At 37.9% G+C, this 15,956-nt stretch overlaps 1 protein-coding gene across 1 annotated transcript in view; it reads left to right on the top strand.

Moving 5' to 3' along the window:
* The window catches only part of PDZD8 (PDZ domain containing 8), a 64,120-nt gene that overhangs the window by 14,684 nt on the left and 33,480 nt on the right, over positions 1-15,956 (top strand). The window contains exons 2-3 of the mRNA XM_068398782.1: positions 5,833-5,955; positions 10,754-10,856. Coding sequence (XP_068254883.1) covers positions 5,833-5,955; positions 10,754-10,856 — 226 coding nt within the window. The remainder of the gene's footprint in view (positions 1-5,832; positions 5,956-10,753; positions 10,857-15,956) is intronic.

The following is a 15,956-nucleotide window of genomic DNA, read 5'->3' as shown; positions in this document are numbered from 1 at the left end:
CTTAATAGATTTCCTCGTGCAAATACAGTTATTGTAGTTAAGTAGGTACTGGTGGGAGCAGTTAATTTAGGTAATAGGTTAATTAAACTGAAGTATAAAAGACTTATCTTCTGTTAAAAGCTGGCTTAAGGATCACAAAACAATCGTCACGGAATAGTGAATACAAATTAATACGAATATAGGTCAGACATTTCTAAAGCTAAACCACTGAATTACTTGTTCCAAGTAGGTGAGTTCCTCCTCCATGGAACTGGCAAGTGGAAGGAGGAATAGCGTTATTCAGGGGCTGAAAACACACAAAATGAAGGGAACAAACTTGATTTGTTTGGTGTGGGGTTGTTTTTTGGTTGGTTGGTTTGTTTGTTTGTTTGATATAATTTTGATGTAGACTTTGAGTGAAGTGGTGATGAGATGAGAGCAAATGAGCCACTGAGGTGACTCTGAAATCTGGCATGAATGGAGTGTAGGGTTTTTTGTATGAAGGAAACATACTGACTGTGTGCAGTGTCTGGAAACATTTTTGCTGTGCTTTGTATGTGGAAGAGCTCAGTATTATACTATTTTAGAGTATAACTTTAATCCTGTATATTAATTGAGTAACCTTATCTTAAATGATTATATGGGAAGATAATTATAATTCCTCATGTGAAATGACCTTTTTTTTTGCTGTTTGTGTCTTGTGTTATTTGTCAAGAAACACTTTTGCTACTCGACAGCGTCTTTTAAATATTATTCTTAGGTTTTGTTTTTTTTTTTTTCACTTGCTAAAATTTCACATTGTTTGATTGGTGGATATTCCTCTTCATATTAAGTTAAAATGTTGCTTTTTAACATTTTCTTAGGTGTGCGATTTGAATTTTAGACTTCTGGACAAATAAGGTGATCAGTTTGAGGAGAGCAACTGATAATTTAAAAACAAATTGAAAAAGCACTATAAGCTTCTAAGATAAGGCACTTTTAAAGGCTTTTTTTTTTTTCTTAATAGCATGCCATATCCAAGCAGGGTTTTGGGGCAGGGGCGTTAGGTGGTTTGTTTTTGGGTTTTTTTTTGTATTGCTGTGATATGCCTATTTTGTTTCTCTGGAGAAGATGAAGAGTTTACAAAGACTTAACAAATATGGTTTAAAGACAGTGAAATCTCTCCCCCACAAAATCTGCTTCGCTTCTGATAGTTGTTTAGTATCATTTCACAGGTTTGGAATGGAAAAGGAGGCTTTTGGATGTAATCCTGCTTTGTAGGTCAAGGATTTGTGACATGAGCATGAATTTTGCCTTTTGACCTTGCTTGAATAAGGAGATGGCAGCATTAGACCCCACTTGAAAGGGGTCTAATATAGACGCAATGAAAATCTCTGCCTTGGAGAACCTGGTAATAGCTCAGCAGTGTTTAGAAAAGTACTATATTTCTTGTAAGTACCTTTTGCTAACTTTTTCTCAACTGTTGTACTGTCAGGAGCAACTCCTAGATTTCCCCACACCGTTGTCATGGCTTAAAATCTTTTTCTCAGGCAGCAGCAGTGAATGGACCGATTGCAAACCATTTGTTATGGGCTCATTGTCCACTGATGGAGGTCCCCTAACTTTTTTGGTTACTGGTTAAAGTTAAGAAGGGGAGCTGAGAATACTGGATGAGTGTTTAAAGATCTAGCCAGCCAAATAGAAAGAACATTTTCTTTTTTTTTTTTCTTGTTTGGAGTTTGCAAAGTGAGAGTCTTGAGTTCACAAGAGCAACCTACCAGAACTGACCAGATCCTGGGATTTGTATGTGATTGTTTTGTATGTATGATCCTGATTAACTGAGGCATTTAGTTTGCTGTCAAGGTTTCTTTATAGACTTTTTGAACAGAGGCTTACTGGTAGGTTATATGGTCTTTTTCCTTTCATCAGTGTGATTCATTTCCCGAAGGCAGACTTTTGCTCTTTAAAGATGGAATAAATGTTAGAGGGTAGCAAAATACACTCTTAAAGCTATTACAGAAATTACAGCAAGGTTATTGACACAAGGTATTTGATAAACTTAGTTCTACATTATAACAAACCCAGGATGACAGGAAACTTCTCTCTCCTTTACATAGGGAAGTTTGGGACAGGAAGATACTGAATCACCAAAGCTACTGTAGTCTGCAGGGCCTGGGAATAGAGTTTGTATCTCTCGCCTTGTTCACTGAATTGTTTTATGGGCAGCAGTATTAGCTAAAAGCCTACTCTTGGTATGTTAATATGATGAAATACAGCTTTGCTTTCCTATTAAAAGTGTGTTTTGTTGTCTTTACTGTAAATTCTTTATGAAACAAACTTCATGATTACATTTTGTCTAGCAACATGATTGTTTTCAAGCGGGAAAATTAGACATTGCAGAGGTGGGGAGTGTGGCCCCTCTGCAGAGAGGAGAACATCCGTCGCTGTTCTGCTGCACTCCTGCTACACCGAACGTGATTGCGGCAGCGATGGCTCTGTAAGAATGCACTCCTCAGTGCCCTTCGTTGTCCGTGACTGTGTTTTAAAAGGTAGGGTAGCTCATAGGCTTTCCCTACCATGGGGAAAAAGATGGGAGAACCTGTGATGCCTGACTCAGTTACGTGCATGGAGTGCAGGTTGGCTACGTGTGGTTTTACAACACAAGGGAACGGAGTCTCGCTGTGTTACTATCGCCTTCTGGGTCTATGCCAATTCACCAGTTTCCACTAGGAAAGTCATCCCAAATAAATTTGGGTTATCTTGTGCTTAAATAGTCTGTCAACAGTTCACTTACCCAATATGTAATTGAAATGTACTTGAAATAGTAGATGTTTAATTTTGGAAATGTACAAACTCTCAGCAAGTTACCTTAAATAGATAAGTGCTATGTTATAAAATTGGAAGGCTTCAGAGCAGAACTTAAACATGAAAAACACATTTAACGCAGGGTATTTAGCTCTTTGTATATTTGCTAATGGCAGTGGAAATAGGCAATGTGTTAGGCTTTTTGCTAAGGATTTTGCAAATTAGTTGCAGTGGTAAGAATGTGAACATAAGTGCTTGTTGTAAATTAAAAATGATCTTGAGACTGTTTTTTAATCTCATATTTGTAGGAAATTTAACTAGTGCTGCACAAAGTCCAGCATACACTGTTAAGTGTTTTGCATATTATTGTATATAACTGCATTGGTATTTTAGATTTTTTCCTCTTTAATTGTTGTATTAATAAAAAAAATTTTGAAAATAGAAATCAAAATTTAGTAAACATTATGTCTTAATCTATCAAGAAAAATGGCTTGTTCTGAAAATTATTTCATCATTCTGTTCTGCAGCAGAAGATCGCAGTGTGTGCTGTACTTAACACTTTGTTCTGAAGTTACTTGAGAGATAACATTTTTGGTTTGAATATGTAGGCAGATATGTCTGCATCCTTGCCGGAATATTTTAGTCTGTTATTTTGCTTTTTTGTTTTCTTCTTATTTTAAGTATTGAAAATACATTTGTCCAGGTTTGTGTTTTTGTTAAATATCCTGCAGGCTGTTTTGTGGTGTATATATAAGGGAAAGACCTTATCAATACCAACACTTTTAGGCCTGGCATTTGCAGAAATTCAGAGAGGTGATGGTAACCTATTGGATCCTTTTTCTTTGTCTGTTCCTCCATCCCAGAAATCTCGTTTCAGTAGCTCACTGAGGCTCCTGATGGTGGTCATTAGTTTGAGGTTTCCATGGAAAAGTATCTTTTTTTTTTTTTTTTTTAATAGATTTTGGGAGAAGGTATATGGGCAGTTGCTGGTACTAATGGAAAAGTTGTTTATTTGTGCTAAAAAAACCCTCAAACCTACCAGAATTTATTGACTCAAAACTTGGCATTATTTTCCAGTGTTCTTGCCTAACTCTTCCTTTTTTGCCTAACAAAATCTGAGCTAAATCTGTATTTTGGGAGGGTAAAAATCATTCCTAAAAGGAACAAGGTACCCTTGCTTGTGCTTAAAGTGAGAAACGTGTGGGACAGTGTGTGCTGTGATGGCTGGGGTGGGTCTGAGCAGGGAGGTGGCCAGCCCCTGAAGTGGCAGTAAGTCTTGTAGAGGGAAAATAGTGTGGTTGCCTTGGTTGGTAGTTTCTGTGCCTTTGTGATGCTTATTATTTCTTTAATAATTCAAGAACTATAAAGGAAGATTATGAGTGAAATATCAGACCAGATAGTACATGCATGAGGCATATTTTGAGTTGGTTGTTTATGGTATAGTCATAAGCCTAAACCATGGCCAGTGTGATTTAATCTTCATATTTTTCGTACACAGACTTAAAAAAAAAAAAAGGAATAAAGTATTTAAAATTGATTTTTTTTTTTTTTTTTTTTTAACTTGACCAATTTCAAACCGGTTTTCTTCCTGAAGGATTTAATGAGGGAGAAACTTGGAACCAAATTAAAGTTAGAAGTTGAATTGGATTTCAGGAAAATAGCTGGAGTGTTGAGTTGTATTTGTTCACAAGGAGAACAAAAGAAATGTCTTTCTCATGGCTCTGTAGGAGGCTGATGCTCGTACAGAAACGAAGTGTCTCAAATCAGAGCGTGGAGCTCCCTCCCGAAGAGTGTGCCGACAGTTAAAGGGAGCTTAATTATTTATTTGTATTTCTGAAACTCTTCAGTTCAGATCTGTGTGACTGTTTCCTGAACATATTGTGATCTCTGAATGTGACAAGCAGATGCCTCTGATGGTTGAACAAACAGTACTTATGAAAGACTTCTTTCTCATGAAATGGCAGATACATCCTGCAGGCAGTGGTGCTCGTGTCCTGCTGTTTGTAAGTCTTCTCAACAGAAATGATCACTGGGAGGCTGTGTCAGTGACCCAGGATGGAAACCAAGGCACGGGGCAGTGCTAGGAAGTGAGCAATAAATAAAAACAGAAAGAAGGAATACCCTGCAAGTGCTTTTTCAAATACTTTATATAAATGCTAGTGCAGGTTCCGTGGCATCTTTCCATTGGCAGGGATGTGGCCCTTGCTGTTGGGATTGCACGTGTGTGTCTGCTGTGTGATGGGGCTGCAGCTGTGCAGCCTCTCCCCCTCCTTCCTTCCCTCAGATCCTGCCTGTGTCCGACACTGAAGCACTATCACTTAAAAATGCAATCGGTATTTATAACTCGCCATATTCTAATCAAAGAGAGAGAATTATGTGGTGAGATAACGTGTGTAAAATGCTTAGTATCTTGAACATGAACTGCTTTTCCTGTGAATCACACGCTGTGGTGAGGGAAATAAAGCTCAAGGGCAAATATTTAGAATACCTGTATCTTTATTTTAATTCAAGAAGACTGGCTGAAAAGAGCAACCAAATGTTTTTCACAAAATGAGAGAAATATCAATCTGTGTATCTGAAGTGTACTGTTTATTAGGATGCACCAGTCCTCTAAGTACAGCAGTGTCATAAAAATTTATGCTTTAGGATTATAGTATATTTTTGCCTTTCAGTGCTGTGATGTTTTATGCAGATGAACTTAAAGACCTGATAAGATATTTACTGCAAAAGGACTCTTGTGTTAAATCACATTTGCAATCATAAACATATTCTGTGATTTGATCAGGTTCCCACTTTCTCAAAATTATCTGCACTAGTAAATATAACTCAAATAATCTATTCCTATGAAGCAATCTTTGTTTATATATTCTCCAGTCTTCTGCATTCAGAAAGTTTTAGTAGCTTCTACTTGTTCCTTTTGACCAATGAATATATAGGAATGGTAGTATTTCTCTTTAGGAGTGTTAAAGATTAATTGTAATCCTCTTTACCTTTTTTTTACTTTTATTTCTGTGTGTTTGTGTTATTTATGTCATTTGAATTAAGATAAGTCTCTTCTGTTTTTTTCAGGTTTAAGCCATTTTTTCCATTTCAAGTATTGCCACCTGATGAATATGAAGATAGAAATCTCTGTATGCAGAATTTTCTGTTGACAGAAGGTCGGCTAAAAGTCACGTTAATTGAATGTACAAGGTACGTTTTGTGGTCTTCTGCTTATTTTTGACTAAGCAAGTACCTGTGCTAAGTTTCTAGTAATTATAGCTGTAGGCCTGTTCTGTTTCATGAGATAGCAGCTTCAGTGTTGTGATTGCACTCTAATCAAGAAATATATATTTTTTTTTTAAGTAAAAATGAACCAATAAAAGTTGCAGTAAGTTTCTGAGGTACTTCTGTGTTTTGTGTGGGTGCATGCATTTGCCTTTCTTCTGAATTTTGCCTGGTTACAAGCTAATCTGTGCCTCCTGTTACTTGTTTGTTGTTGCTTTTTTTTTTTTTTTTTTTGTTTGGTACACTGAATTATGAATCTCTTTCCAGGACAGTATAAATGTTGTAATTAGCCCATTGTATTATGTTGTAAGCAAAGGGAAATAATCGTTTCACTCAGTCTTACTTAGATTAATCCAAATAACTTTTATAAGGCATTATTTATTGTCTTTGTCTTGAACACAATAATGGAAAGAAATAAAATCTGCTTCCTTCATTCATTGAAGAGAAAATTATTTTCTTTAAAGCTGGAGAAAAGGTGTGTGGGATCTTGCTTTGTTTTTTTTTTTTTTTTTTTTTTTTTTTGTTTGTCAGACCTCTTAGTTCTTGGTTTATGTTAGATCTTATCCAAGTAGTGCTCAGGCTTTGATCTAGTGTGTGCAGTTCTGCTCTTTATGAACTAAACTCTGGTTTGCAGCAAGCCTTTTTTTTAACCTGTTCTTTTCATTGCTTCTGTTACTATAATGGGCTTCTCTTAGCACTATTTTTCTGTAGCCTTTTACAACTGTTTGAACTGTATTTGCAGTACTAATGTGGTTTATCACTGCCATGGATTTCCAGAAGATATTCTTCTGCTTCTAAGGATTGTGTGGGCCACAGCAGTGATTATTTTTTATAGTAAAATTGCTGCTTACCTGTCTGCCTAGCTTTGTGATATGTTTTCTGTGAATGATCCAAGAATACTAAATGACTCTGTACACTCCTTGGCTGCTCAGAGTGTTTCCTCTTTACCTGTACTGAGTAAGGGAACTCATGATCTCCCATTATAGGCAGTCTCCAACTTCAGTCCAGTAGTGCACTCATTTTTGTTACAATAGGGCCCAAAATAACTACCTTAAGTTGTGTGCAGTTGTTCTTGGTTTGGAAAGTAATCTTTTAAATACTATGTCTTTCCTGAATCTGAAGCACAGTGTAACATGGCCAACATATCACTAGTGTTGTGTTTCTTTCAATTATGGTTAGAAGCCAGATTGCTTGGTTTGACATCATCATCTGACCTCTCAGTATTTTCAGCTGTCACAGATGCTTATCAGATGGCTGGGAGAGGATGCAGTTGCTGGATTGTCAGGTCTCTTAAGCTTCGGGTCTGACTTAATCTGACTGTTCTATGTAGCTTGGAATTTCTTGACACATGCTTGAAAATTATGTCTCAACAGACACCTCTCCATCTAGATATCTGACTCTTGGTCCCATAGTAATTCCTCAGATTTTCCAGGTGTCCTATCACTTTTTGAACTAAACAACTGCTGTCCATAGAGTCCCCCTGTGAGTAAATATTCTTGCTTACTTTGCACCTGAAGATATTAATGAGGTAGGAGCTGAAAGACACATAGAGGATGTTGGTAGTAAAAGAAGAAATATACAATATATATATGAAAGTAACAATAACAAAATTCCCCTCTTTCATCACCACTGTGTGTGAGCTGGTGTGAAGGTTGCCTGGGACCATTCTCAACAGTGCAGTGCAGCACTGCATGCTGAAATACAGAACTTTTTCACTCATGTCTGCCATAGGGACCCGAAAATTTCTCTTGGTGATCATTCTCGTTCCAGAAATGAAAGAACACTTTAATTTCTGTGTTTTTTTCCAGTTTTGCTTCGTGCCCCAAAAGGTTTTTATATTCCCTGTCAGTACAGTAGCTATTCTTTGACTTCTGTACAGAATTGGAGTAGGATTCTTGACTGCTGATGTATTCAATATAGTCTGGTAACAGAGTTCTGCTGCTTCTCTTGATTAAGTCTGAAATACAGTGGTGACACTATAGTGATAAAATATTTAGCAAACTTTTTGTATGTTATAAATATCTAGTTTAATTTCATTATATTCTTCACATGACCAAATACCTGCACTTTTTGCACTTGTCTCTTTTCTAATTGCAGGCTTGACCATATTAATTTCCTCGCTGTCATGATATTGAAAGACAAATGAAATTTTGCACATTTTTAAAATTAAATTAATGAAAGGATGGGAAGTTTGGTGTAAATAATAAGGAATATGTCTTGGAGTCCTCATAGCTCTCAGACTGGAAAGCAGGACAGCTACAGCAATGGTTTCCATATCCATTGCTACTTTGTTGAATCATCCTCTTCTACCTCATGCTTGCTGCTGCAGGGAACCATACAATTTACAGCTGGGGAGGGAATAGAAATTCACTTTCTGTATACATATTTTAATTACTCAGGTGGTAATTTAATCACATTTCTTTATTGATTTAATTATAGCTGGGGTTATAAACTTTGTTTCAGGATGTCTTTCATATGTCCTTTCATACTGATTTACAAACTTTCAATCTGTAGGATATAGATATCTCCTTAATATCGAGTTGTTTTGGGTGTGTTGCAATACAATCTTAATGTCAGTCTTTGTCTGCAGCTGTGTTACAGAATACAGTACCTCTGTTTGCACGCTAATGGGGGTATTATTCAACCAAAAATTTCCTTAGTGTAGTAGCAGTTAAAATTTCCTCTTTGTCTTTCTGAAATTGGAAATTGAATTCCAAACTCCAGCGTGAAGAGCTCTTTACAATTTAAATGTGTGGTTTTGCTGTTTTGTGATACGTTTCTTCAAGTTGGTAACGTAATGTAAGATGAAATGTCATCATGGCTTATTGTTTTCCTTGTGACTTATGTTATAGTTCTGGCTGAAAATTGTTTCATTCCTGTTTTGAGCTACCTCCTGTCCTTGTTATTCTTAGTTGCCACCAGTACAAGATGGCTAAATAACTACTGTGCTGATATTTTAGAGGAACAATAAGTACCCCTGGAAAATTCCCCATGTGTGTCTAGGTGATCAGAAGATGAAATGTATGCAACCAGTGATCAGCTGTGGAAAAGCTTTAATGAAGGAAAAAGCTTTTTTTGAGGAAAACCTGTGTTACTCAAAAGCAGAACAGAAAAGTCACACAGGGTTGCTGGGGATTGCTTAAAAATAAGCCAAGAAGGCATGAGTTTGTCAGTTCAAGTAACCTTGAGCAAACTTAGTCTTGTCCAGACAAAGTACCTAATCAGTTGGTTCTGAGGCTGGATTTCTGCTTCCAGTAATCAAATCAATAGTGTCTAGACAAATGGGTGCTGAAGGTCAAGCTGGAAGTGAGGTTGACAGCTGCTCTTTGCAGTGTTTCACTAGAGCACGGCAAACTTTCCAGCTGGAGATGGGGTTACAGGATACAGCCACTAGTCTGAACAAAAAACAGTTGACACTTTGTAAAGCAGGTGTGCTGGATACCAACCCAAATGCGATCTTCCCCTGGCATCTCCCCCATGCATTCATGCACTCAACTAAAAGCTAGTTAAACAAATTCTTCATAGAGAGACATAGGAAAGAAATACTTATTTACCTCTTCTTGCTGCAATGCAAGCTAGAGAACCGTTGTAGCCTGAGAGGTGTTTTCCCTTGGCATTGGCTTAACTTTACCAGTTCTAATTGTTGGTGAAAGTTGTTTTCAATCGCTTTGCTGAATTTTTGAAGTATGTTTACTAAATATCTCCACATTGGGAAGGCTAGGCACTTTTTGATCATAAATATTTAACCTTGAAATGTTATTTAACAGCATCAAGATAAACAGAAAATTGACGTGTTTTTCTGACAGCTTGTGTCTATGTCATCTAGACAGTTGTGTAACACATCACGGTCACAAGCAAGATACTTTGGATGAAAGTAGAAAGTTAGAAACTGTCTTTGTCAAATGTATATAGAAAGTTTGGGGGGGAATTAAAATCTAATAGCTCTTTTGAAAGAGTAGCATTTGTTTGAAGTTCTTATTCCAAAATATTTCTTTGCTTCCAGCTACTGTGAGATAAGCTGTGTACCACTTTATTGCTGTTCTATAGCCTAAGGTTATGTTTTTTTTTTTTATAGTACTGATATCTACCTGAAAAACTTTATAGCCTTCTAGAGTAGAGTATCATACATGAAGAACAACTCTTCTGTTTGTTATGAATGTTACAAAAAATTACAGATATGAGATGATCCCAGTTTAGTGAAATAGAAACATAAGCAGTAGTAAACTGGGGCTTTCATCTACAGTAATGCTCTCTTGAGGCAAGAAGAGCTGCAGTATGTTGTGAAGTTTAGGACTAGAATAGAAGACTCCTGTAGCTCTTGCTGCTTTTTTAAAAAAAAACCCAAAAGTTATTCTTTTATGGAAAAATACTAGTCTGCCAGTTGAACACTTTGTTTAAAAAAAAAAAAAAGAAAAAGGGAAACACAATAGCAAAAAACCCGCAAAACCAAAAGCAACCCACCCTCCCCCCCAAAAAAATCCCAAACAAAAAACTAGCTAAAAATTTTAAGTTCTATTTAATATTTATGGAGCTCTTCCACTAGAGGGAGGCAATGTCTTTCCTTTGGTGTAAGGCTGTGCCTGTGGAATCTTCTGTGTGGACTTAGCTGTGTATACACATTCATAATAATAACAGTGTATAAATGAAGAATGGTGAGTTTAATATGGCATCTGGGATATGTGTAATAGTATTACAATTCTTACTGTAGGCTTTTCTATTTCAGGTTACTTATATTTGGATCCTATGAAAGAGAAACAAATGTTCATTGCACAATGGAGCTGAGCAGCAACGTTTGGGAAGAAAAATCAAGAAGTTCTATTAAAACGGTAAAAAAGGGTATAATCTTTGCATATTGCAGTATGTCTTATGCTCTTAATACACTGTCTAGAAAGAGTGTATCTTTGGACAATGAAATGGGTGATGTGGCAAGGAAAACACCCCCAAAACATAACAGACCAGTTATTTACTTTTTCATCCAAATATTTCACGGTCAAATTGACATGTATGGATAACATCATGTTCAGTTATCATAACTGTGCTTGAAAATGTACCTGGTTTGAATACATTGTCAACTGTACATCTGTGTTAAAACAAATAGTGTAAAATATGTATTTTTATAGTCCTGTTATATTTGGGTGAGGTGATGTTTAGAAAATGGTGAGTAAGATTCACCTGTCTTTCACTGGCCAGTAGTGTATTCCCTTCTGATGTAGGTGTTGAAGACACGCGTGATCAGAGGTAGCTCATGTGACTGACTTCCTCCTTTTGTCCTGCATTTTGTGAAAATGCAGGCAATCGCCATAGATCTCTTAACTTTTTTTAGAGCATATGAATCCTACCCTGTCTGCTAAAGAAAAATACTTTTACAAGTGTGTGCAAATGTAGAAAGTGTTAGTATTGGTGGTATTGTAAGGTAATGTTTTACTAATTATCATGCTTGATAACATGAGTTTAGCAGCATGCAGCCTACAAATTGCCTTTCTTTTTTTGTGCGTATATGAGGATAAGAGTTACCTTTCTTTTTTTTTTCTTCAAACAAGAGGTGCAATGTATAAAAATCCTTTCAGTTTCACATTAGAGTGGTATTGTGGTAGTCATCAAATTAAATGGGGCTTATGCTGAGCAATAAGTAATGTCCTTATTGGGAAAAAACAAAACAAAACAAAACAAAAACAGAAGCTTTAAAAAGACTTTACGTTAACAATTGGTTTCATGCAAAGAAATCAGTGGAACAAAAATCAATGTCCTGCATTTTACCTTCTGCTGTCTGAGTGCAACTAGCTTAAGCCCTGTGCCTTTGTTATATCTGACTGGAGTTGTGTTTGAAGACGAGCATCATTTTCCCACTGGAGCAGCAAGAATCCAGAATTTCAGCATCTCATTCAGTTTCTGCAATTAAATTCCACTTTGTATTATTTTTAAAACTCCTTGTGACAAATGCTATGATACTTGTTTTCAGCTTACTGGATATTATGTTTTGCCAAAAGGGGTATGTGTCTGAGAAACAGCCAGAAAGCATCTTTTTGTTGTCTTAGCTGCTGTATTCTTAGTCAAATGGGAAACTTGAAGGGAGGGTAGAGGTTCACCTATGCTCTCTTAGAAACCCATAACACTCGGTGGCAGTTAGCTTTCTGAGGGCAGCAGGGGAGCGACAAGCAGGGAGCCTACAGCTGCAGCGCAGACCTACACACTTCAGAGAAGAACTTTCCCAGAGCGTGGTTCAGCAGCCAGACATCATGGAAACCAATAGAGGCTCAGGACTGCGTTATCCAGAGCTGTCTCTGTCTTGGACACCCCCTTTACCTGCTCTTAATACAGTCAGTGGTGTTTATGTGGCTGCGAGTTAGCCATGTCAGCTCCCTGAGTTGGCTTGCCACATGACAGCTGCAGTGCTGGTGGAAAGGAGAAAGAAAGGTGGGATGGCAGCAGCTTCAGCTAGATGAAGCTGCTGAAGCATGACATCACCAGAGGTGATGGCATAAAGCGTTCCAGTGGTCCTGAGAGGTACTGAGTTTGCTTAACTCTAGAGGTTGCTAGACTTCATTGAAGCACTAGACAGGAGGTAGATTTGAGTAATTTATTTTCAGACCTTTTTGTTTAACCTGTTTTATGCAGCAGTTTTTAATTTTGTGTAACTTTTTCTGGTTTGTTTTTATCTAAAGGTTTAAGCCTCTTTGCATGATCACATAAGGATAAGGTAGGAGCAATTTGGACTTAGTAGTCTGGCCAGTTCATAGTCTCAACCCTTTCTTAATAATAATAAATATTTCAAAATTTTCAAGAAACAAGCAATACTGCCAGGGTTAAAAAAAAACCAAAAAAAAACAAAACAAAAAAAACCCAAAAAAAACCAAACCAAAAAACCCAATCTGGACCCAATCCTGCTAATACTTACTCATGTGAATGACCCTTTTGTTGACCACCTGTGTATGAAACCATGCACAGATCTGCAGGGTTGATGCTCAAGCAATGAAAGTGGCAGTACACTGATTTACCATTACGCTTCTCTGGACAAATTAATTTGTGCTTATTTTTAGGTAATTTTGAATAGCAATATTGGAATATATTCTTTTACGCTCTAACAACAGAAGAGGGAAGAAAAAACACTCTGCAGACAGCATGGCACTGGTGTGCTTGACAGCAGATGGCAGTAGGACTAAACTGATGGAGGGCAGAATGGCTCCTTTTTAAAACTACAGAGAAGTACTCAGGGTGAGACTCTGAAGAACTCATCTTCTATTTCAGCATCTAAAATGAAATGGCAGGTTTTTAAAATTCCTTAAGCTTTTGGAAATCTGGCCTGCAATGTACAGAAGGGTTTTCTATGCTTCTGTGTTGCAGTCCTTCATTAAGCATCATTCAAACACTGCCTGCCAGAGCACAGAGACTGCTTGACCTGAGTTACTGCATCTCTAGCTCTGCTGTCAGTATGAAAAATTCACTGTGCTCAACCACCTTGAACTTCAGGCCACTGGATAGGTGGCCTAATTTTAAGATCCAGCTTTTGAAAATCTTGATATGGTAGAATATGAAAACTGAAAATTAGCAACTTGCAGAACTACTTCTTGCTTCTCAACTTACATTCAACAGATGTAATGAAATCATGGAAGTCTCTTTTCCTTAGGAAATCAGGTTAAATATGCAAGTTAAGTTACAAAATGTTAGGACATCTCTCTCTGGGTGGCAAGAGTGTTGCCAAAGTTCCTCAACAAATTAATGAGTTGCTAACTTAATAGCAAATAATTGCTAGCTTAACACTGGAACTTAGTTATTTTTCTCAGAAACTGTAACTGTGTGAATAGTTAAATAGGAAAATTTATAAAGAAAAAACATTGTGATGTTTTCCAAACAAAAAGTTTACTTGTATCTTTAATTGTGATTTTTAGCTCTAATACAATGTTAACCACAAGGTAGCTGATCGCAATACTTAGTATCTTTCTAATATTAAATCCTTTTAATGCTCACATGTGCAATAATTATTTGAGATGAAGTTGTCAGAATAAATAACAACTTCAGAAACTAGGGAGCAGAAAAGATAGACAGAGTTGAAGTGAAACCCATCTTCGATGGGTTAAAAACTGTCTGGATGGCCAAGCCCAGAGAGTGGTGGTGAATGGGGCAAAGTCCAACTGGCGGCGGGTCACTAGCGGTGTTCCCCAGGGCTCAGTTCTGGGGCTGGTGCTGTTCAATATCTTTATAGATGATCTAGACATAGGGATTGAGTGCACCCTCAGCAAATTTGCAGATGACACCAAGCTGGGTGGCAGTGTCGATCTGCTGGAGGGTAGGAAGGCCCTACAGAGGGATCTGGACAAGTTAGATAGATGGGCCGAGACCAACGGCATGAGGTTCAACAAGAACAAGTGCTGGGTCTTACACTTCGGCCACAACAACCCCATGCAGTGCTACAGGCTGGGGGAAGAGTGGTTAGAAAGCGGCCCGGCGGAAAGAGACTTGGGGGTGCTGATCGACAGCCGGCTAAACATGAGCCAGCAGTGTGCCCAGGTGGCCAAGAAGGCCAATGGCATCCTGGCCTCTATTAGGAATAGTGTAGCCAGCTGGTCTAGGGAAGTGATCGTCCCTCTGTACTCGGCACTGGTGAGGCCACATCTTGAGTACTGTGTCCAGTTCTGGGCCCCGCACTTCAAGAAAGATGTTGAGGTGTTGGAGCGAGTCCAGAGGAGGGCGACCAAGCTGGTGAAGGGTCTGGAGGGTCTGACCTACGAGGAACGGCTGAAGGAGCTCGGGTTGTTTAGCCTGGAGAAGAGGAGGCTCAGAGGTGACCGTATTGCAGTCTACAACTACCTGAAGGGAGGTTGTAGTGAAGTGGGAGTCGGCCTCTTCTCCCAGGCAATTAGCGATAGGACGAGAGGACACAGCCTCAAGCTTTGCCAGGGGAGGTTCAGGTTGGACATTAGGAAGCATTTCTTCTCAGCAAGGGTCATTAGACATTGGAAGGGACTGCCCAGGGAGGTGGTGGAGTCACCATCGCTGGATGTGTTAAAAAAAAGACTGGACGTGGCACTTAGTGCCATGGTCTAGTTGACAGGGTGGTGTCAGGGCAATGGTTGGACTCGATGATCCCAGAGGTCTCTTCCAACCTGGTTGATTCTGTGTGTGATTCGGTGTGATTCTGTGAAAAGTAGAAAGATATGTTCAGGTTTAAAAGCATCTGATTTATGAGAGTCTCACACAGGCATGACAATACATCCTCTGTTTCAGACTGTTCTACAATGCTTCGGAGGAAAATTCTCATAACTTTATATACTTCCTGGCATTTTCATTCTTTTTATTATGTTAGTAGTAGTGATAAAAGATTAGACAGGTTTAATACTTCGTAATGAATTTTGGCGAGACTGTAATCTGATCCCATTATTTATGGAATATTAGTGTCAAAATTGGTTTTGAAAAAAGGTGCTCTGTTATTGAACATATCCAGAGCATTATTGAAGTGTCTGTTATAATACAAAGTTGTCTCAGGCTGCTGTTTATCAAATCAATCTGAAACACCATTAAGGCTTTGGAGAGGTGATCTGGCACATTCCCATGTGACACAGGTAAACATTCTTAAATATCTTAATTAGTAGTACAAGCTGCTGGAATTAACATTAATCACTGCATTGCTATGTAAAACTTAATTATGTACGGATAGAATGTAGTAATTAGCATTAGCAGCATTGGATTACTAGACAGGTGTTCTATGGCTAAATAATTAGATATGTCTAAATAATTAGATATGTGTTTGTAGGTATTAAATGGAGGCTGTGTCATAAATTGATTTGTGCAAACAAAAAGAATTGTTCTATTTTTCCTTGGAGCACATCTGTTTAGAGTGGACCCTTGGCCTTATTACACTTGGTGAGAATCTTGCTGCTGACTTTACCTGTGCCAGCACTTCATGTATAGTGTTGTCAAAGAATAATGGA

The sequence above is a fragment of the Nyctibius grandis genome, chromosome 4, assembly GCF_013368605.1.
Source record: "Nyctibius grandis isolate bNycGra1 chromosome 4, bNycGra1.pri, whole genome shotgun sequence".
NCBI classification, from domain to species: Eukaryota; Metazoa; Chordata; class Aves; order Nyctibiiformes; family Nyctibiidae; genus Nyctibius; species Nyctibius grandis.
Note: the sequence above shows the minus strand (reverse complement) of the source record. Positions and strands in the feature narration are given on the sequence as shown.